Genomic DNA, 24879 nt, shown 5'->3' with positions numbered 1-24879 from the left:
AGTATAAACAGGAGTCTGCCATGATGCAGCTCCGAGAAGCGAGCTAGCGCGATGTGAATTGCTCAATAGATATATATTGACATATAACACATGATTTTTGGTTGAACATTTATTTTCAGTTATAGTTATATTAATAATAAAATGGAAGAAGAAATGACATAAAATTGAAAGCACGTGAATAGTAAAATAATATAATGATATAACCTCTAGAAAAAATTGTCAAGTTTGTCTAGGAGAGAATCTTAAAACGACACCCACATGCAATTACAAAAAAAAAAGTAAAAAGTAAAAAAGTATATATGAATGAGTGATTTTTCAAAGATAATTTCAGTTGATCAATACATCGGATGAACAAATAACGAAAGAAAGAAAAGGCCATATAAATATTATTTGCGGCTACATAATAGTGTGAACTGGCTGTATTTTTGTTTTTTTTGTTTGTTGCTTTAGGTCTCTTCCAACACAATTGAGGTTATATGAGAGACCGCTGAAACAAAAAAAACAAGCAATCCAACAAAAATAGTACAAATGTAAATCAAAATCACAACCTAAAGATATCATAAGCTAAATTATAAATAACCAAGAACAAACAGGCAGAAGATTTACAGAATAAAAATATCCCTGTCAAAAATACGATCACAAACCAAAGAAGCAGGATAGGCTAGTAAAGAGAAGAAGAAACGACATCACTATCGGATCGTACACCCATGCGAACTACATAGGTATATGATTCAAGGGTGATGCTCCCATCCAACCACCCGTGAACTGGCTGTATTTTAATAATAGTGCACGACAAAGCAAACAAAACAAAAAATAATAATAAATAAAACACACACACAATCCAAAAATATCAGCCTGCCTCGACAGATCTGATTACCAGTCAGTCAGACATGCTACAATTACACCAAAGAATGTCATCCAATCGTTGGGAAGATGAGTGCTTATAATTTCACAAAATATGCTTTAAAGTTTAGAACTTTTTTCCCGTGCTATTACGAACAAACGTAGAACACAAGAAGACGGGGACAAGCACATGGACAGTAGCTCCATTTTGCATATATTTATTTTGAAATTATGACACAAAAAACTTGAGGAGCAGGTCTGACGTTCCATCACCAGTCAAGTTGGTGTTTTGGGACGATTTTTTATTGTATTTTTCTCTCTGCTTTGTCTCATACAGTCACACTCATATGTTGCTAGAGCATTGGTTCTTATTTCCATTGGGTTTCAAAACAATTAGAAATCCAAGAAGTACAAAGTTCAGGCTATTTTCTTTTTAATTTTAACTAAAGTTTATTTTTTTTCCATCCGAAAATCAATGTCTTGAAATGCAAGAATAAAAGATAAAATTGATGCAATTTCTTAAATACTGTGTACAATTTATAGAGATAGTGAGCTTGCTGTCTCTTTTATGTAGAATGTGTTGAAATTGTTAAAAGCCATAATCATTTTGTGGCACTTTTTTTTTTGTTTGTTGCTTTAGGTCTCTTCCAACACAATTGAGGTTATATGAGAGACCGCTGAAACAAAAAAACAAGCAATCTAACAAAAATAGTACAAATGTCAATCAAAAGCATAACCTAAAGATATCATAAGCTAAATTATAAATAACCAAGAACAAACAGGCAGAGGATTTACAGGAAAAAAAATATCCCCTGTCAAAAATACAATCACAAACCAAAGAAGCAGGATAGGCTAGTAAAGAGAAGAAGAAACGACATCACTATCGGATCGTACACCCATGCGAACATCATGGGTATATGATTCAAGGGTGATGCTCCCATCCAACCACCCGCTGTGGCACTTTTGAATTTGATTGAAATGTGAACGAATCAATACATATCTTAGAATGAGGTAATTTTCATATCGTATTTATTGTATTTAAGGGTTTAACGGCGCTTGCAACACATTTAGGTCATATCAGCGCCAGCGCCAGTACAAAGGAAGAAAATTGGATGGTAAAAACATTCTAGATGTACAATTAAAAGGACTTGAGGAAAAAGTAAGACAAAGGGAAAATGGTTCAAACAACTAAGTGGAATACACTCAAATGTTTACAAATCATATGTTAAAGATAAAAAAAAAAAATAACAGTACATAACAGAGAGATGATTTACAAGGAAAAAAATATCATCTCCCAAAACTGTAACTATACATTCGACTGTTTCCCACCCCGCCAAGGACTCTGGTGAGGACAAAACTAAGTGACAGAAAGCAATAGGAAAACCGATAGAGGGGGATAGAAGATACAGCAACTACCTCCCTGCCCACTATCGGAGGTCGGGAACCCCACCCAGTAATTTTCATATCAAACAGATCCATAAACGGCAGTCTGTAGATGGCAAAGTGACACAAAGGCTGTTTTGTTTTTGTCTTTAAAGGTTTTACGGCGCTTGCAACACATTTAGGTTATATCAGCGCCAGTAAAAAGGAAGAAAATGGGATAGTAAAAAGTTCTAGAATTACAATTAAAGCATCCAAGAAAAAGTAAGACAAAGGGGAACTGGGAACAAATAGGGATCAGATGTAGATTCCAAGAGCATACTATCAATGTACTTAGTTTGAGATCACCAATAAGTCTCATCTGGACACAAGCACGGCCCCCACTAAGAGGAATACAGTCAAATGCTTACATTATAAATTATAACAAATATAATTATACATAACAGAGATGATTTACAAGGAAAAAAATATCATCTCCCAAAACAATAACTATGCATTTCACCGTTTCCCTCCCAGCCAGGACCCCGACCAGGGCCAGGACAAAACCAAACAATCTCATTCCAAGACAAAGACATAATGCAAGTTGGACAACTGATATAGGGGGATAGAAGACACAATAGGTACCTCCCTGCCCACAATGGGAGGTAGGAACCCCACCCAGGCTGATAATATCATATTCAAACAATCTTGATGAATAAAGCTATGTAATTATTCAAGTTAAAGGAATAATTTGTTTTTGTTTGTTTGTTTTTAAGGGTTTTACAGCTTTTGTAACACATTAAGGTCATATCAGCGCCAGTAAAAAGGAAGATAATGGGATAGTCAAACGTTCTAGAATTACAATTAAAGCACCCAAGAAAATGTAATTTTGTTTTGTTTTTTAGGGTTTTACGGCTCTTGCAACGGGGAATTGCTTCAAATAGGAAACAGATGTAGATTCCAAGAGCACGCTTAGGTTGAGATCACCTAAAGGTCTCATCCAGACAAAAGCATAGGTCCCCACTAAGAGGAATACTAATACACTCAAATTATTACAAATCATATATTATGTTAATAAAGGATAATACAGTGCATAACAGAGAGATGATTTACAAGGAAAAAAATATCAACTCCCAAAACTAACTATACATTTGACTGTTTTCCTCCCAGCTAGGGCCCGGACAAAAGCAAGTAATCTCATTCCAAGACAAAGACAGAAAGCAAGTTGGAAAACAGAATATATGGGGATAGAAGATAGTAAATACCTCCCTGCCCACTATAGGAAGTCAGGAACCCCACTCAGAAGGAATAATTTATGCTATTCTTTTTAGACTTAATTGTTAGCTTATGTTTGTTGTTGTTTGTTTTTAAGGGTTTTACGTCGCTTGCAACACATTAAGGTCATATCAGCGCCAGTAAAAAGGAAGAAAATGGGATAGTAAAAAGTTCTAGAATTACAATAAAGCATCCAAGAAAAGGGAAGACAAAGGGGAATTGGTTCAAATAAGAAACAGGTGTAGATTCCAAAAGTACTTAGTTTGTGATCACTAAAAGTCTCATCCAGACACAAGCACAGGTCCCCGCTAAGAGGAACACACTCAAATGTTTTACAAATCATATATAACGTAAAGAAAGCCTAATACAGTGCAAAACAGAGAGATGATTTACAATGAAAAAAATATAATCTCCCAAAACTAACTATACATTCGACTGTTTCCCTCTCAGCCAGGGCATCTGGCCAGGACCAGGACAAAACCAAGTTATCTCATTCCAAAACAAAGACAGAAAGCATGTTGGAAAACAGATATAATGGAATAGAAGACACAGTATGTACCCCCCTGCCCACTATGAGAGGTCAGGAACCCCACCGAGAATTGTTAGCTTATGACAGTCTATCAGACTAATAATACTAATGTAATGTCTGCCAGATCTAATTCAAGTCCAACTAAATCAATACCAGATGGACAAAGGGCAGGAGAAAAATGCAGCTTTGGGATTAGTTCCTCTTGTACTTTGTGAGATTGGTCCCCTGATGGAGTTAATTATCTCCCTACTTCTATTGCAAGAATAAACATGTCAGACCATCTAAAATATTTAAAAGTAATAAATTAATTAATTAATTAAAGGTCAAAGAAAAGGATGTAATAGTGCAAAAGATAAAAAAATGTTCATTATCTGTAAAAATTATCTTAAGTCTTAAAGCCAACATACAATTTATTTTGTCAACACCAAACACACAAAAAAGAGTAATTATTCTTGATCATGACGCTTCAACTGAATTTTGATCTAAAAACCATGTGGCTGAGAAAATAAAACGCTACAACTTCTTAAAAAAATCATTCCATCACAACCTTACATGATCAAATCAATCAATATTCAGAACTTATTTCCAATATTATAATGTGACTTAGAGTACACCAAAGTCACTCGCTTCTCCTAAGAATTATAAACAGTTTTTAGAGGTTTAATGACACTTGCAACACACATGGGTCATTTAAGCACTAGGAAAAGTTAGAAGACAGTCTTGGGTGAAAAGGGGAACAGAGGTAGATAGAAGTAATGTACCTCTGCTCTGTATATAGTCTGAGACGAAAATCATGGCCTCACCTGGATCTTTACCGAAAATGAAAGTATATACTTATGTACTATTACTATCAATATTTAATAGCTATAATACTTAACACATACAATCCAAGATCTGATTCGTATATATATAAATCATATATTGACACAAGACACAACTGAGAGATGATTAACAAGAAAAAAAATCACCTCTCAAAACAAAAAATGCATGATAACATTGGCCATACTCTATAATGACATGCTGTGATCCCCAACCCAGGATTTTTTACTACCCTTTGTGTACAAAAGTACTCAGTCCATCTAGATAGCAAGAAGCCCTGCTTGTTTTCCAACAAATTGTAAACTGTATTATGCACATGATGTTACTAATGCATTTGTCACTACACATAACAAATAGGCTGGTAAAGGTCAATGTTTGCATTCTTCTTGATTATTCCAACCCAGCGCTCAAGCACGACACAGTGAACCATTTGGCATCAAATACAAATCACAACAAGCAATAATAAACCATATAATTAGTTGTCAATACAGTCAAAATTTAAAGTCTGGTGAAAATGTTCATTAAATCAAACGGGCCAAAACTATAACAGCTTATGAAATGTTTGGTAAATCGTGATCTTGAAAAACTATCTAACACAGGATAATAGTCTTGGTAACAGAATAAATATTATCATGAAAATATCTGTATCGCTCAATTCCAATTTGACAGCTGTATTGCTCGATTTCTAGTTATAGTTGTAGTCAAATGTGAGAATATTTTCTACCATAAATTGATCGTAATCATATCATAAAAGCAAAAATGTCAATAATTATCGATTATATTATTTTTTTTAACCAAAGGCTAAAAACACCGACTACAAAACACACTGTTTTACAAACAGAACATATAATGATATTAATGAAATATATTTATACTGCAGACTTCAAATGAAATGTAATTATATTGGTCCCAATTATTTATAAAAGGTTTAAAAAATTAATAACTTATGTTTTGTTTGTTTGTTATTAAGGGTTTTATGGCGCTTGTGGCACAATAAGGTCATATCGCACCAGTAAAAAGGAAGAAAATGAGAAAGCAAAAAGTTATAGAATTACAATCAAAGCACCCAAGAAAAGGTAAGACAAAGGGGAATTGTTTCAAAAAGGAAACATATGTAGATCCCAAGAGCACAATATAAGAGTACCCAGTTTGAGATCACCTAAAAGTCTCATCCAGACACAAGCACATGTCCCCACTACGAGGAATATACTCAAATGCTTACAAATCATATATAATATGTAAACAAAACATAATAGAGTGCATAACAGAGAGATGATTTAACAAGGAAAAAATATCATCTCCCAAAACTATCTTTGACTGTTTCCCTCTCAGCAAATAATCCGGCCAGGGCCAGGACAAAACCAAGTAATCTCATTCCAAGACAAATACAGAAAGAAAGTTGAAAAACAGATATAGGGGGATAGAACACATAGTATGTAACCCCCTGCCCACTATGTTGGAAAGCAAATATATGGAGATAGAAGACACAGTAAGTGCCTCCCTGCCCACTATGGGAGGTCAGGAACCCCACCCAGTACAAACAACATTCATTTGTAACTAAATATGTATCACCGTCACCATGGATTCCTATCAGATACCAATTGAGCAAAGGGAACAAGAAATATGTAGTCAAATCTGCGCTATAGGCCGATTTTGTAATGTCATGTATCGTCCTGATACCACACTGAACCTGTAGCAGTCTTGCTTTAAGAGCTCGTAGAGTTGGAAAAATATTGTTCTGAGTTCAGTATCTGTCTTTGTTACGGAAATCCCATATGTTCTAACCTGCATGTTCATTACAATGGTAAAAAGTAACCTTAAATACTGCAACATAACAATACACGCCACAATACCTGACATCAAACTCAAAATATCTTAATCCAATTGAAACTTCAAACTTCAGCATTTGGAATGTAGTCCGTATCTTACCTTATTTCTTGTTACCCCCAGCTCAAGAAGTATCTGAAAGGGAAACATTATGACAGTGATGCATAATTAGTAGCAGATGTTTGTCACTGGTGCAGGAAAAGTCACCTGAATTTTTCATTGATGGAGTGCACTAGTTCGCTGTTGGTAGCTCTATGTGGATCAGGACGGTAATTATGCGGAAAAATAAAGTGCAAAGATTGTAATTAAGATTCTAAGCTTTCTCTTCATGTATGATTTTGCACCTGCTTTTGAGGGGGAAAAAAGTTATAACAAAATGGATCTTATTTACCAGCTCACCCTTATGGATGTATCTAAAAAACTATAAAAATAAAAGCCATGATATAATAGTGCGCAGCATACAAATGGAGCTGTTAACAAAAAATTCAAAGTGTAATTTTCTCCAACTTCAATCATTCTGTTTCATGCTGTAGCAATCTTCAGGAAATGGTAGAGGGTTGTTGTTGTTTTCTTGTTTCCGCTTAGTTTTGTATGTTTTTGGCGTCAATGTTATGGTGGTTTATAATTGCATAAAATATCTTTATTTCTGTGTCTGCACGAAAAAGTGAGTTCATTTCTTTTGTTAACTGTAACCATATTTGGTTGTGTGATGAGGTAGAATTTTGACTCCAAGCAGAAGCTGCATATTTTATATGAGAAAAGGTCTGACTGTAAACTCTGGAAATAGCTTTACATGAGATGCAGCAACCTTCTTCCATTTCCTGAAGATTGCAAATACATGAAACAAAAATGTCAAAGTTAGAAGAAATTTACACTTGAAGAATTTTTTATACATGTATTCAAAACATGACAGAGAAAATAAATTATTCAAAACATAACAATGAAAATAAACATGACAAAGAAATAAAGTTATTCAAAACATAACAATTAAATTAAGTTATCTATTTAAGCTGATTTGCAAGTTTTCATTTATTTTATATTAATGAGCATTATCATTTGTCAGATGCATTCATTATAGACCATTATTATATACATTTTTAAAAATAATGTTTTCATTTTTTAATTCTAAAGAAAGACTGCATTTGTTACGTTAAGTATGAAAGACAAAATTACACAATAAATAATAATTCAAAATAACACCCTGGCAACTTCTGCTATAAATGTGTCTTATATCATATGCAAACCAACGTGCTACAATGGTCAAGGATATCTTCATACAACAGCCTTAAACTTAAAACATTCCAAACCCGACATCTTGTCTGAATATAGAAGATCGAGATGAAGATAAATGATCTTTTCACACACATTCCAAATCTCATTTCAATCATCAACAACACCATTTTAAATATTATTTGTCAAGCAATATGTTACAGTGAATGTCATAATCAGTCGAATGGTGAAAGGTTTGAACTGAGATATTGCCAAATTTAGTTAGAAGGTCAATTTTTATCAAAAATGAGTTCTTGTCATAAATGATTAAATCAATCCTTTATGTACATCTTCTGGAAATATCAAAGCTTAATTTCTCTTCTAAATATTTTTTACAGTTAGTCAAGTAAAAAAATTATGAAATTTGAGAAAAGTTACTGGATACCTTTTTTCATACATCTGACCATAACTTCATGAAAAATCATCCACTTTACGTCAAATAAAGATTTAAATGCTCTGGGGAGCATATTCTTTCAGAAAATGCAAAACAAATGCACATCCGAAATTTTCACCTTCCGACTGACTATGCACTGACACATATGTTCTTGATCATTTAATAGATAACAATGAATAGGCGTTTGCGATTTTTCCACAAAACTGATATTTTGGGTTTTTCGTTTAAGATCTAGTCAAACAATATCTCAATCTTAAGATCTTCATAATTTTGGACCAGGGTCTTGTATATGTGCTGTGTACTGTGACTCCATCGTGAAGCAAAACAAGCAGCTGTTTGTTTTTTATTTTAAGGGTTTTACTGCGCTTGCAACACATTTATGTTATATCAGCGCCAGTAAAAAGGAAGAAAATGGGATTGTAAAAAGTTCTAGAAATACAATTAAAGCACCCAAGAAAAATTAAGACATAGAGGAACTGGGAACAAATAGGGATCAGATGTAGATTCCAAGAGCATACCACCAATGTAATTAGTTTGAGATCACCTATAAGTCTCATCCGGCCACAAAACACAAAATCCAACAAAGAGGAATACACTCAAATGCTTACAATATACATTCAAAATAACAAATATAATAATACATAACAAAGAGATGATTTACAACGAAAAAAATATCATCTCCCAAAACAATAACTATGCATTTGACTGTTTCCCTCCCAGCTAGGACCCCGGCCAGGACAAAACAAAGTAATCTCATTCCAAGACAAAGACAGAAAGCATGTTGGAAAACAGATATAATAAGGGGATTGAAGACACAGTATGTACCACCCTGCCCACTATGGGAGGTCAGGAATCCCACCCAGAACAAGCAGCTGGACTAGACACTCGGATTGTCTCTCAAAAACATATAAATAATAAAGTACTTATGCAGACCTTCAATATTTCTAACAAATATCATTTCCAATATAAAAACAAACTTGAGCTAATGGTAAAAGTAAATATATACAGAAAAGATTCTTTTAAAAACATTAACAAAATCAAAACAATTTCAACTATTGTATTGATGATACAAAAAAGTCATATGTGTAAAATCCCAATAAATTGGTTAAAACCGATGCATTGTTACGTTGCTCAACATAATATAATATTAAACTGCATTTTTATCCCAACGTTTCACATAGATAAATCATAACATTAGCCCTGTATTTCAATAATGTTAAATTTGCATTTACACTGTGTAACTGTGAACACGTAAATACTGATCATAATATAAATCAAAAACATTGACCTCAATTAGTTACCAATCGATGAATAGAAAAGATTGAGTAATGCTACCAAAGAGTAAAGTGGTACATGCATCTATCAGCATCAAATCACTAATAATGCTAACGATTGAGATCAAATCAAGAGAAATCCACATGAGATAATGCCCATGGTTAAGACTTTTTACTTTTTGACATGTCGGGGGTTGTCTTAAACTATGGATAAATTAAGTGAAAGTTTTCTGGTCAAAATGAAAAAGAGGTTTTGCTTGCTATTTAAAAGCCCAGACTGAAGCTTCCTTTAATTTAAACTATGTCAAAGTTAAAGTCAAACATTGACCTTGATACATCCTAATTGTATACCAAGACCCATCAATGTGGAATATAATAATTGACATTTTTCCTTTTGATTTTACATGTATTACAATGAATATCCCGCAATAAACACAATAGGATAAATAAATCAAAAGCATGACAATTAATTAATCAATCTCGCAAATACAAATGTTAAATCTTTGTCACATTACATAAAATGAGAGAGAGAGAGAGAGAGAGAGAGAGAGAGAGAGAGAGAGAGAGAGAGAGAGAGAGAGAGAGAGAGAGAGAGAGAGAGAGAGAGAGAGAGAGAGAGAGAGAGAGAGAGAGCATAGACCATAAGTCAAATAGGCTTTCATATGGTTTTATCATCAATCATATTTCTCAGAGACAGGGGAATTGTTTTTTGTTTTTTTTTTTATGAGAGGCAGAACATTTCACTATACTTTGCTCACTGGTTTTTAGCTCGAAAATTTCCTTCCTAATGGCGTGTATTGCACTTTTGTCAATATCATTTAAATCTACAAAAGAAAATAGATTATCTTTGATGTATTATACTCTAATATTAGCTTACTATATAAATAAATCAGAGGCGTGTTAAGTTAAAGTAGCACAGGTATGATGATAAAATTAGTTGTTTCATCGTGTAAATCTAAGTGTTCAGCATCTCTTTATTTCCAGTCGAGTGTTTTGCTCAATTCTTAAAAAGACAGACTAGCATAACATTTTAGTACTTCAAACAAATCTTTAGATTTTTAAAATTCAAACAGATCTCAAGCTTGATAAAGGTAGATGCCATCATCGGAGTTGTTTATACCCGTTGTTAGGTCTAAGTTCAGCAGCAAACATAAATCTGATCTTCAAATTGGTTGAAATTTATGGTTGCATCACAGAAATGGCCTGACCTTGTCTCAATATTCATTTTAATCTTGTGTTTTGATAAGAAACTCTTCCAGTTTTGTACAAACAAATGTCCCCGAATTGAAGGTATAAGTCTGCAAATCTATAAATTAATTTTATTACTTCATCGATCTATAACACAAAAGGTAACCTAAAGGGGAGTTGCCATGTAATTGCACAATACAAATTTTGTCCCATAGCCTACTTTGAAACATTTAAAGGATATGGTGTTATGCTGATAAGGATATTACAAAGGAGCTTGCTAATTTCTTTATTACAAAAAATTCAAAATAAATCCATTAGTTTTGTCATGAATTTGTTTATTGTTTTGGTAAGTTTCTATTATGAAAAGAGCTGCAGACTAGAGCACAATAACTGTGAATGTTAGGCACTCATTATCTATTTATATATCTAGTTATAATTTATTACTTTTGAGTTGGTAACTATATTTCAAATGACATTTTTCTATATATGTATTTCACGTGTGAATTTCTCTTGGTTCTTTAAGTAAATAAGTATATATGATTAATTTAATTCATTATCATAAACAATGTTACCTTCGTTGCATTCGAAAATTATGTAGACACAATTGTTGCGAATAAATCCATTGAACATTCTTAGGTTCTATGTTTAAATGATTTCAAATACTTTACACATTTCATTTCTACATGTAGAGACAACAACACCATAAAAAGAAATCAATGAGACAGTAAAAATGATACTATAAAAAATAATACAAATACAATGAGACCATAGCATGAATTCTTTTTGAACACTTGAAGCAACTCTTTTTTAAAATTCCAGAAGAAAAAGACGAATTAAAATTTCAAAGCATGACTTATGCTCTCATATATATATATATATATATATATATATATATATATATATATATATATATAATATATATATATATATATATATATATATATATATAGACACATCTGTTTCAGTTTTTGTCCAAATTACCTATCAAATACAACCTATAATGAAATAGAATATTAATTGCGGTATAAATAAACCAACCCTTCCAGATCAAGACATCTATCCTCAACTATGTCAATATTTGGAAGACAGAAACAGTAGGTTGTTTTTTTAACTCATAAATATGACCATCATGTACAAAACCGGATTTATTCTCTCAACGATATTCCAAGTTGACTTATAATTTAGCTGTGTTTGCCAGCTAAAACACGGTGAAAATAATCTCAGAACTGTAAAAGAAAAGAAATGAAGAGGTGTGTTAATTAATTATTGGACATGTGAATTACATAACATGTGGTATCCTAGGACTAACACAGATAGAATTAAATTTATGACTAGCAGTGCCAAAATAGAAAAAGAAAAAAATAAAGACAATGAAATTCATCTTTATTAATTGTGTGACTAAAAACAGTTCTCATTTTGAATATGAATAGACTGTAACTTCTTGTTAAGCAATTCAAACAAATGTCTTGATTAACATTTCTCTACCTAGAAAAAAAAAGTGGCAAATCAGAAAGCTCCAACAATTATTTGATGTGTCACATCTTCTCTCAGAAGAATTATAACATTATCTAATAATGTTTTCCGCACCCACCAAATAAAAGGCTAACACTTAATATTTTTTTAAAACATGTGATGCTGCTCTCTTTGACTAAAGAAAACTGTACGGAAGACATGTTTGATAATGAGAAAAAAAATACTCAGTGACCAAAACATCAAAACAAAGATATATGATTCATAAACATCTATAAATAATTATATAAAAATACATTTTTTTCTTTTTACCCAAGACTGTATCAGTCTTTCACGCATGTTATAGTTATAGGCAACAATTAACACCTGTATTTGTTTTTACAATGGTCAGAAATTTCTTCTTTTCTTTTTCTTGTTGAACCATCAATTCTCAATGACAATTCCTTAGAACAAATAGTGAGTATTTCAGACTGAAAAAAGATCCGCTTTTGATTAGAAAAAAAAAATGAAATCCACTTCTCTTCCTCTGACATACAATACAAAAGTATGAATAAAGAAAAATTAATAAAAAATTGACAAAATTTAGGGGGGAAAAAAAATAAAAATCAGTAGATTGGAATTTATAAATGGTAGGACTGCATTATATATTTATTGCCTGTTTTCCACACATTACTTTATATTACTGTACTTGGGTAAACATTTTTGTCATTGTTTGAGGTTAAAATGCAACACGAAAAAATTTAAAGTATTTTAAAGACATTCTATATAATGATTTTTTAAAACACTGAAAAAGTGCATAAACATTCACCTCTTGTTAATAATTTAGCTGCTGATATAAACTATTTCCTTTTGCTTTCTTCTATATCTGTCTTACATCCATTTTGTTGTATACCAGCCTTTCCATTGGCAGAGGATGCTCTGCCGTCATCCATCATGGATGGCCCAACAAATAATTTCTGTGTATAATACATGATAAACTGTTCGTTGACAAGGGATCCAAGAAACCAAAGTGGAGCATACTCCAGAGTCACTAGACCCATGAAATCTCCATGGAATGGGGTGTAATCCCAGGGACAGGCTCCAAATTGTTTGAGTATAAATCCTGTACTGAACTCCCAGCAGTATGTCCACAGAGTGTACACAAGAGTTCTTATGAGTAAAGGAACATGCCTGGCACTCATGTAAATATACATGCGTTCAACCACCATACATGACAGACCATAGATGGCAAAGGACCTGCAAAATGAAAGCAAGAAATAAAAACGGCTTTAGATGGTCACTAATAATATTAAATTTCCTGGGAGTATGGTGTCAATTGCTAAGCAGCACAGTCTCATCTTGTAACAAAAGCAAGCACACAATGCCCATCTCGACTCAGATGAGAATGGGTATATGGCAGTTGGCAAAGACAGATTTGGTAAAAGAATTCTAGTACAAAAAGATCACCTTACAGTCAGGTGGCTTGTACTGTATGATATGGAAATTTGGTTCCACATGGTCTGCTGGGGAAAAAAATAGCACTTTGAAGAACCATGCGAGGGAAATTAACAAGGGGACAATAAGTGCTAGAAACCCTCTATAATTGTTCATTTGTAATTCCTATATTCTGAAGTATGAATGAAAGAGAGCATGTAAAAGTTTGCAATAACATACCTCAAATATCTAAAAATAAATCAGTCAGTGCTAAGGGCAAGTAGGATATCCATTTTGACAAAGTAATTTGGACGATGTTTTATGCCAAGTCTCATATATTGAAAGATCATTCATTTCATAAGATGTATAAGTTTTAAAACAAGATATTGTTATTGATTGCTGACCGAAACTTGACTTGGACTTTTTTTTTTAAGTCAGAGAAATGTGAACATATGAGTTTTGAAAAATTATGGCACGGCCTACTTGTCCTTAAAACCTTCCAAATGTATAAGACTTTAGTCTATAAATTAAAAAACAGTAAAAAAAACATTTTCTAAGAGAAAAAAAAGGATAAAAATTTGTTGGTTTTTGTTTTGTTTTGTTATTTTAAAACCCTAATAGAGGCACTTTATAATAGTGCCAGAATCTGAATGGAATTATTTTATATTCTCTTACTACCTCTCATCAAATTATTATTACTAGTTGCTAAAGAGTGGCAGACTTTTCTTTGACTCAATAAATCTTGTTGAAAATGAACGTTTAGTTCCTTAGATCCTATTTTCAGGACTTTGGAGCATTTTTGATCAAAAAAAACAAATTATTATTTGTAAAGCTATTTATAGTGGCTCTTTCTTTTTTCCCCTTGGAAACTACGAATTTTTAACATTTCAAGTAGGCAGTTCTGGTTTATGGTACGTTTTCAGATATTTCAAAACATTAAAACAAATTTTATAGATTTTATATTATATTGCATAAATATATTTCAAGATTACATTAGAATTCTGATGAAAAAATGCTCTTTCCCACAAAATTGCTAGCTTTTTACTTGTGTGCTTAAAAAAAAAAAAAAAGCTGCACGATCACAGCACAATGCCTCTTTAAGGTTTGTGAATCTCTCACTTGTTTAAGGTGAGAAGGGAGTGGGTAAGTACATGTGAGTGATATGCTAGGTACAGAGAGAGAGAGAGAAAGAGAGAGAGAGAGAGAGAGAGAGAGAGAGAGAGAGAGAGAGAGAGAGAGAGAGAGAGAGAGAGAGAGGGGAGGAGGAGGACAGCATGAGAGAGTGAGTGAAAAGTGAATGTGGTGGTCTGTTATTGTTAAAAGTGGAAGGGTCAAAATGAAAGACTAACTGAAGCTAATGAATTGAGTGAATGGTCCGCTTTATTGATTTGTAAAAAAGGAAGAAATAAAGTAAACATGTCTCTCATCAATAGGCCCAGTAATCAATTGTTATATCTTGATTCTTCCACACCCTTCAATGATAAAGGGATCTAAACAATTGGACTCACCATACACTAGTATTCCCAGGAAATTTCCAATTTAAGTTAACGACAAATTCCCACAATGCAGTAAACATTACTTCAGTTGCATAGCCATGAATAGCATATATGTAGAATCTTGCAAGAGTGGATATTCTGTAAAAGTTGGGGTCCATCTGAAATGTATATCAAACAGCTCATTCTTAAAATTCATGGCATATATCATTGATAAAGCCGCCAAGTAAAACACAACAGGACCTCTCTAATCGGGAATGTCCATCGCTGTCAAAATCGTCCCAATTAGCCAAGTTTCCCGATTTGTCAAGCAAGTGAATATTTCACTAAAACCTCTTCAGACGGATAGCCCTGAAATATACTGGTTAAGGAGGAAAGACTTCAAAAGAGCTGGTCTAACAATAAAGGACCGGTGTATTCTTTATCTTCTGATTTATTGATTTGAAGAGGGGGAGAGGAAGGATCTGAATTGTTTTTTTCATGTATTTTTTTTCTTTCCTTCTTTTTTATCTTTGTATTTTGTTTTTTTTCAAAGAGGCTATTGACTACTGATGAACGAGCACTCACACCAGTTGGTCAGTATTGACCAATGGGCTCTACCCTAGCGACTGTTCGTCAGCATGCTGACAAATGCCAGAATGTCTAAATTGATGTAAAAGAGAATGCAAAACAAGTCCCAAATTTTTTTGAAAATACCAAATCTTTAAAGAGCATCAATACATGTATATGAAAATGTCTTATTAACTAAGTAAAACTGATGGTCTTTCCAGATGTTAACATTTTAAGCCCAACTCTTCAATTCTGCGAAAAACATCAAATTTACTAGATTTAGCAATACAGAAAACCAGATTGGCAACCTTAGATTTGTTACACCTGGGTGGGTTGTATCTTAAATTATCAACATGCGTGTTTGAACTGACGCTCAATTTTCTTCTTTGAATTTTCCTCACTCTGCATGCTAGCTACTAATTTTGAAAAGACAATTAATTCATGCATTGGACAAGAAATGAAGCAAGGATTAGTTGTTGGAAATAAGTCATTAAGTTGCAACTCTGTGCATTGAAGATAATCGCGACTGTGAGTGTGGTGAGAACAAATGAAAGCATCAATTTCTCTAATTTGGCTGTTCATTTTTCAATTATTTTTGGGCAGAGAACTCCTGCCATATTCAAATAGTGCTTGGGGAAAAAAACGGTTGAGATGTTCAGGACCTGGCATGAATGCTGTTTTCTTTCATTTGGAATAAGGCCTTGAAGAGAACTTTGGCTTTTTGGATTGTGCGTCTTTCATGTAATGGTGACCAGTTTAGGCTCTTGCGCATCTCACTGATGCTTTCACTCCTCCTGTCTTTATAAGAATCAAAAATTTGTATTGGCCTTTTTATAAATTTTATCGATGTGGTGCTGCCAAGACATTTTGCTGTCAAGAAATAATCTAAGATATTCTGATTTTAGCAATGTCTCAAAATTTCGTTCGTGTATATAATAATCTGAACTTATTATTCTAATTTTGTTTGTGATACGAATAAGCAGGCATTTCTTTGGGTGGAATTCCATCTTCCATTCTTTCTCCCATGATTGTAGCCTGTCCAGATCTTGCTGTATATTGCAACTTTCTGATGTTTGGATTTCCCTATAAAGAAGGCTATCATTCACAAAAAGTCAAATTTTTGTTCTTTTTTATACTTTACTCGGCATATCATTGATGTATATTATAAAAGAGGTGGGCCTAAAACTGTTCCTTGATGTACACCTGACAGGACTGTAAATGATGATGACATTTTGTTCTACTCCTTGAGATCACATCAAAAGAAATAATTTAATCCATGTTTGGGTGGTCTTTGAGCTTGTTCAAGAGGCTTTGGTGATGTATTTTATCAAAACCTTTGCTGAAATCTAGTAAAATGGCATTTGTCTGACCTCCTTTGTTAACTGCAAAATCATTGCAAGTCATGATCAGTTACGATTCATATGAACAATGTTTGCGAAAACCATGTTGGACATTAGTCAGCCCAATGTGGTAATCAAGGTGTTTCATGGTATTGATACATATTACAGGTTCCAACAGTTTGCATGATATGGATGTGAGAGATACTGGCCTATAGTTTTCAGCACTGTGTTTGTCGCCCTTTATTAATATTGGTGTAATGTAAACTTGCCAGTCTTCAGGAACTTGACTTTGGTCCAAGGAGACTTAGTAGAAGAATGTATAGATGGGAGCCAGTTTATTACAGGAAGTTTTTAAGAATTTAGCTGATATGCCATCTGGTCCAGAGGCCTTATTTTCATTGAAGTTTCTCATCAGCATGAGAATATCTTTCTCAGATACAGTGATCTAACTAGATTGGGTCTAATTTGTTTCCAATGAGTTTCCCATTGACTTTGCTATATGATTTGGAGAATACCTATGAAGATTGGTCATTCAAGACACTTGCCTTTCTTAATGGGTCTTGTGTTTGCTTTTGGTTTTTGCCTTTCAGTGAAGCTGTTCCAACGTTTTCTTTGATTTTGCTTTAATGTAAGATCAAAATTGTTTACTCCTTCCCTTGTCTCTGTCAATCATTTTGTTGATGTACTGTGTATAAGCTGTTCGCCATGGTTTCTCACAGTTTGTTTAGTATCTAGATATATCTTAAGAACTGTCTCAGATGCTTTTTTAAACCATTTTTTTCCTTCCTCAAGACGTGTTTGGTCTTTGCATTTATCCAAGGTTTATCATTTGTGGTAGTTAGTTGTTTTGCTAAATTTTCTCCCTGTATTAAAACGAATGTGTAAATCACAAGAAGTCCTTATGGTAATGGGGGACCTAAATGCTAAGATTGGCAGAGGCAGAGATGGTGACATAATCGGACCACATGGACTCGGAGAGAGAAATGAACGAGGAAACATCTGGGCAGATTGGTGTAGAACAAATAAATTAATGATTTCAAACACCTGGTTTCAACAACACCCAGGAAGAACCTGGACTTGGCAATCACCAGGGGACAGAGCAAGGAACCAGATAGACTTTATAGCAGTATCATCAAGATTCAGAAATGGCATATTAAATTGCAAAACCTACCCAGGTGCCGATGTAGACAGTGACCATGTCCCAGTTGTTTGTACAGTAAGGATAGGTTTAAAGTTATTCAGAGAACAGCTGGTAGAATAAAGAGGGATTACAGGTTATGCAAAGACAATGGCATACAAACAAAAATGAGAGAAGAATTTGAAAGTGCACTCATGATACAAAGCCAAAGTGAACCTGATAACGAAAAATGTGAAAAACAATTTGATATATTCCAAAAGTGTGTCAAAGCAACTGCAGAAAAGCATTTACCAGTAGCTCAAATAAACAGCAAAAAGGAATGGATGACAAATGAAATTCTAAACTTATTTGAAGAAAGACGAAAATGCAACAGAGGGTCTGCAGAATACCAAACATTGAACAACCACATTAAATCCAAATGCATCGAGGCACATGAGAACTATCTAGACTGGAAATGCTGCGAAATCGAAAGAGAATACAAACCCAACCCCCAACAAGCTCACCAAAGAATAAAAGAACTATCAGGGAAAAGGAAAAGCAAAGCAGCAGGAAGTTGTATCCAGAACAAACAAGGGGAACTGCTATTTGAAGAACAACATATAGAAAGCAGATGGGTAAAATACATAGGCTAACTGTACAATGATCCAAATAGAAATGAACCACCACTGAAATTCAAAGAACCATTAAGCGGACCAAACATCACCAAAAGTGAAATTGAACATGCCATGGAACGAATGAAGGATGGTAAAGCAACAGGCCCTGATGAAATATCTTCTTCTTCTTCTAGGTTCCATGCCTGGTCCAGGCTTCGGATACTGCATGAATTATCTCTCTCCATTCCTCCCTGTCTCTTGCCTTTTCAAACAGCTCTTGGATTGTTAGGCTGGTGAAGCCCTTCAGTTGGTCTATGAGTGTTTTTCTTTGTCTCCCCCGGGCGCGTTTACCAGGTATTTTTCCACAACTTGCCAGGTATTCATTCTTATCTTTCCTTACTATGTGTCCGAAAAAGGATAGTTGTCGATCCACTATTAAGGGCATTAGTTTCCTTTGTTGGTATGTTTGTTTTAGCACTTCTTCGTTCGTTTTGTGTGCAGTATACGATATTCTCTGCATCCTTCTCAAGCACCACATTTCAAAAGCTTCAATGTTCTTTTGTGTTTCTGCATTTGTAGTCCAGCTTTCACATCCGTATAACAAGATTGGCCACACGTAGCACTTCAAGACTCGGAATCTAATCCCGAACGACATCTGTTTGTTTTTCAAAATGTTTCCCAGGTCCATGAAGGCCTGTTTGGCTTGAGTTATTCTTGCTCGTATGTCTCGGTTACATCTTCCATCTGTTGTCACTATTGAACCTAGGTATTTAAAACTTTCTACGTTGGTAAGTTGCTCGCCGTGAATCGTTATATTGCAGGTGTTGTTGTTTTCGGGGTTTTTCTGTATGATGAAATATCTGTAGAGGTATTAAAAAGCCTAGGAGATCTAGCAATTGATGAACTTCACATATTATTCAACAATATATACAACACTGGGAAAATTCCAGAAGATCTCTGTAACTCTATTTTCATAGCAATACCAAAGAAAGCAGGTGCAGTCAGATGCGAAAATTTTAGAACTATAAGTTTAATAAGCCACATCAACAAAATACTGTTGCGTATAATTATCAACAGGCTAAGGAATAAGATTAACCCCGAAATCGCAGAAGAACAATATGGATTCCAACCTGACAGAGGGACAAGGAACGCAATATACCTCCTCCGTGTTTTAAGTGAAAGAGCTATACAGGTTCAGACCCCACTATACCTCTGTTTTGTCGACTACAAAAAAGCTTTTGATAGAGTACGCCACGAAGAAATACTAAAACAACTGCACTCCATTGGCGCTGATGAGAAAGACCTCAGACTCATGAAAATATTATACTACACCCAGCAGGCATCTATCAAAATCGGAAACTCTACAGGAAATTCCATTCCTATTAAGAAAGGAGTCCGTCAAGGGTGTGTTGCCTCACCAGATCTGTTTAATCTATACCAAGAAACAATCATGAGGGGCATAACTAATATGGAGGGAATAAAAGTAGGAGGTCACAACATAAATAATATAAGATATGCAGACAATACGGTACTCGTTGCAACATCAGAAATCCGACTTCAAAAGATTGTTGACAAAGTGGTAGTAGATAGTGAAGCCAAGGGAATGGAAGTGAATATCACCAAAACAGAATGCATGGTAATACAGAAAAACCCAGAAAACAACAACACCTGCAATATAACGATTCACGGCGAGCAACTTACCAATGTAGAAAGTTTTAAATACCTGGGTTCAATAGTGACAACAGATGGAAGATGTAACCGAGACATACGAGCAAGAATAACTCAAGCCAAACAGGCCTTTATGGACCTTGGAAACATTTTGAAAAACAAACAGATGTCGTTCGGGATTAGATTCTGAGTCTTGAAGTGCTACGTGTGGCCAATCTTGTTATACGGATGCGAAAGCTGAACTACAAATGCAGAACCACAAAAGAACATTGAAGCTTTTGAAATGTGGTGTTTGAGAAGGATGCAGAGAATATCGTATACTGCACACAAAACGAACGAAGAAGTGCTAAAACAAACATACCAACAAAGGAAACTAATGCCCTTAAAAACGGAGCGACAACTATCCTTTTTCGGACACATAGTAAGGAAAGATAAGAATGAATACCTGGCAAGTTGTGGAAAAATACCTGGTTAACGCGCCCGGGGGAGACAAAGAAAAACACTCATAGACCAACTGAAGGGCTTCACCAACCTAACAATCCAAGAGTTGTTTGAAAAAGCAAGAGACAGGGAGGAATGGAGAGAGATAATTCATGCAGTATCCGAAGCCTGGACCAGGCATGGAACCTAGAAGAAGAAGATTAAAATGGAGTTAATGGACATTACATTTTTGTGATGTTTCTGAAGAAAAAGCTACCAAAATTATTCATTTAATTTTCCATATACACAATGTCAGCCCTTTTCCACGAATATTATTATAAGTTTTGTTGGCTTTCTTCTGGGTGGGTTACACATGTATTCTATTTGAGGGATGTCATGGTCACTCAACCCTGATATCATGTAGCATTTTTTCGGGTCTTACAGCTAATCATTTGCAGTAGGATATGATCCAAACTTGTTTCCAGGGAAAAGTTCATTAATTTCTTTATTATAGTGTATGTTGCTGATTCATTCCCCCAGTCAATGTCAGGAAGATTTAAGTCACCTACGATGAGAAAAGTTTAATTTAAGTCCTTCATGGGAAGTCTGAAGCAATTGGGTGTCATCTGCATACATAATCCTGGATGACTTGCCCGAGGGGCATTGTGTAAAAAGTGTAAAGCACTGAGTCTTGGGGAACACTGTAGTTTAGGGGCGTGCTGCAGGATGTTATTCCATCAATAGAAAAAAGTCTATGTCCTACCTGCAAGATAGGACAAAAACATTTTAAGGTAAGTCAGTATCACAAATTCCAAAATGGTCCAAAAGGGTTGTACACTGTATGTCATGGCGGATCATATCAAATGCGGCAGACAGGTCAAGCAACGTTGAGACGAACACTTTCCTTCATCACATGATTTCAGGATATCATTGATGATTTTTAGCAGTGTAGTTTCAGTGCCGTGCCATCTTCTGTAGGTCGATTGGTGTTTTTCGACCAGCTGAGCTGTATTCAGGTTCTTCTGTAGCTGTTTCAATACAATTTGTAAAACTAATTTTTTAAGAAGAATTTGAGGTTGGAGACAGGGCAGTAGTTTTTTTTTTAATTTTCAAGATCAAGGTTTGAGCTCTTCAAAAGTGGGTTGGTCATACCTTTTCTTATAAGACATGGGTATTGTTCCTGAATTTAGTGAATTGTTGATTATTTGTGTCATGGGATATATAGTGGATACCAAACAATTGGCAAATCAAATCTCTTGATGCCAAACGTAATTAAACATCTTAAGTTTTTATTAGAATTGAATGCATGCCAAAGTTTTATCCCTCATGCACTAAACTTATCCCAGGAAACTCCTAACTCGAATGTTAGTGGCCATTTTAGGCTAGTTTTGAAATCCAAATGGTGGTCTCTACCAAAATGCAACAGTTTCAGAACACATAATCCATCAGTTAATTTTTTTTTAAAAATTAAAGTAGTGCTTTATGAGCCGGAGTTCATCCCAGTTTCTATAGTGTGAAACAGACAATAATAGCAATTGCTTGCCACCCTTTTGATAGGACACTAGTCTATCGCAAAGTACTCTCCGCCAAATCTTACAGAGTCAGCTACCCAATCACTGCTGAGTGGACAGAGGAGTCAGAAAAAATCTCGACTGCACCCTGGATCGATCTCTGTCCCTTTGCTTGTGAAGCGAGTGCTCTACCAACTGAGTAATCGGGACCCCGGTCAGTTAACAAAAACAAATAGTAATAATTGGAGTATAGACCTTTGAATATCTAAAACGCTAACTTCTATTCTCATTATTATTTGACTTTTTAAAATTTGGTGTAATTAGAATAATGAATGCTGAAACTGGTGTTTTATATTGGTATATATATGAAGGAGTATTTTAGATCTCATCTTGTTGTTTGTTTTTTTACAAAGTACCAAATATATAGAGCATTGATTGATAATTAACTGATTACCCATGCCTATCTAATCTATACTATCTATCTATGGACTCAAATGTATAGTGCAGCAATGAAGAAGCAATGCGCTGTCACAAACAAGCATTTCAATTTCAAACAGTATATCTAGACGTCTAGATAGTATAACTATATACAGCATTTTAATTTCAAAGAAAAAGATGTGAACTTAAAACAATTTGAATAGGAAAGATATAGATTGCGTTGAAGTCAGATGTAAACAATGAGTGATATAATTTCGGTGTTTTTATGAAGCAAAGATGAGAGAGGGTATATGCAATAGATGCGAGGAGCGAGCGAGGTTTTTACACGATTTACGGCAAGCTACGCTACGGCTTACAAGTACAACGCAAGACACAAAAGCTCACGTTCAACAGTACAACATCCTTATTCTGTAGACAATACTCTTTTTTTTTCAAAATAAAACTGAAACATCAACAATAACTACCAATACTAACATTGAAATTGTACACTAATACAGATGAGAGAGTCTGCTCTGCCTAATTACAGCTGGTCTTTCTTTTGTTGTTCGTGGATCGATGGGTGCGTTGTTTACTTGGAGTACTTATTTACTTCGTTTCGTGTCATTATGTGTTCACGCTTGGGATTTTTTACTTACAAACAGTGTGAAGTGATAAGCCTTAAATGATATTATGGTATCGAGTACTCTATAGAATTTTTTTCAGTGTCGAGTAGCTCTCTGCTTTGTCTGGCACTGTTTCATATACACTTTTTAAAATTTGTATCTTACACCAGTGTCTGCTCCTTAATTTGTCACTTTAATGATATTTTCAAAATGAAAATGAAGATGCATTACTAAAACCAAAAAACACCGATTGAGACAGATTGCAAATTAAAAGAATAAAGGAGTCTGTTTTTTGTTTTGTTTTTTACTGCAGCAACGAGAGCTTCGTTTACAGAATCCATAGGGGATGACAAAGACAGAAATCACGAGTGTTGTTGCACTTTGCTGGCAGAAAACATCTAAATTCAGAGATAAAACGTTCGCTTGCGTTCGGCAGCGAGATGAAACAAGAGGAGTAAACTCACTTTCCTGTGATGAAAAATGAGGCGCTCCTGATGATTTGGCAACAAAGAGGAAAGGTCAAACTGAGAGGAAGACAATAAATGCACTCATTATATTTGCATATGCTCATTCCAGTTGGTCCGTGTGGATAGAACGAAGTTGACGTCACGCCTTTGTTTCTAGCCAGCCATTTTTATGAGTAATTCTCACTAAACTTAATCGGACTATACACGTTCAAGGTTATACATAGTTTTGCGCGTTGGGCAATTCTATCCTTTCCTAAACCTGCCGATCGCGACAATGCCTGAAAATGGAAAACATTGAGATTTGATATAGAGTTCAAAGTGTTTTACAAGTGGTCTTAAACCTCAGCCCTAAACACGAAAGAAGACAAGACATGTTTACTTAATGCGTTATAACATTTTGAAGGGACAAAGACAGGCCGGCCGATGACTCATTTTTAGACCTGAGTACGGTGAGACATAATGAGTAAGTGGCATTCTAAGTTATCCAGAGACCGCGCACAAAAGGGCTTGAATCATAAACATATTATAGGTCAGAAGCAGAGTGCCATGCCACAAGACCACAAAGACACACACTACCTTGAACTCCTACGTTTGGAGTTTTTTGAACTAACTCCCACTACCCGTGCGCGACCTTGGGAGCGTACGCTTGGAAAGGAGTTCAACATTTCAATCGCAGGAATTCAAGTATGAATTATTATACCCCTCCAATCACCTCGCCTATTTTATTTATCATCGAGATTTATCCCTAATTACACCAACTGGACATCAAAATATTTGACCTTAAAAATTATCATTGTGGTTACGCCTCAAAACATTTTCATTTAGTTAAACTGGCTACGTGATGATGAATTTTCCGGAGCTACTATGTTTTGTTGTTGTTTTTTTTTTTTTTAAATAACAATATATGAGAGTGATGCTTCATAATTTTGTTTCTCTTTTTTTACTTGCTATAGTTAAATCGAGATGTATGTATGTATGTGTGTATGTATGTATGTATGTA

At 34.6% G+C, this 24879-nt stretch overlaps 1 protein-coding gene across 2 annotated transcripts; it reads right to left on the bottom strand.

Annotated features, from left to right (window-relative positions):
- Nucleotides 1–11737: 11737 nt before the first annotated feature.
- Nucleotides 11738–23424, bottom strand: LOC144956311 (transmembrane protein 229B-like). Of its 2 annotated transcripts, XM_078886816.1 has the most exons (4): nucleotides 23285–23424; nucleotides 15169–15314; nucleotides 13056–13483; nucleotides 11738–12003 (listed from the first exon to the last, which is right to left on the bottom strand). In XM_078886816.1, exons 2-3 carry the CDS (start codon nucleotides 15312–15314, stop codon nucleotides 13087–13089), a joined length of 543 nt encoding a protein of 180 aa, XP_078742942.1. In that variant the 5' UTR covers nucleotides 23285–23424; the 3' UTR covers nucleotides 11738–12003; nucleotides 13056–13086. The 2 variants fall into 2 exon arrangements, with proteins under 2 accessions (XP_078742942.1, XP_078742936.1); XM_078886810.1 differs by lacking the exon at nucleotides 11738–12003 and having other exon boundaries at nucleotides 12204–13483.
- Between the last annotated feature and the right edge of the window lie 1455 nt (nucleotides 23425–24879).

The sequence above is a fragment of the Berghia stephanieae genome, chromosome 1 (genome assembly GCF_034508935.2).
Source record: "Berghia stephanieae isolate SIO BIC M18660-M18661 chromosome 1, UCSD_Bste_1.3, whole genome shotgun sequence".
Taxonomy (NCBI): domain Eukaryota; kingdom Metazoa; phylum Mollusca; class Gastropoda; order Nudibranchia; family Aeolidiidae; genus Berghia; species Berghia stephanieae.
This window is presented reverse-complemented; position numbering and strand designations above follow the sequence as displayed.

Coding starts and splice junctions, on each gene's coding strand:
- LOC144956311 (XM_078886816.1), bottom strand. CDS start 15,314: ATGGACCCCAACTTTTACAGAATATCCACTCTTGCAAGATTCTACATA. Junction 13,484..15,168: donor CCTGGGAATACTAGTGTATG/GTGAGTCCAATT, acceptor TTCATTTTGCAG/GTCCTTTGCCATCTATGGTC.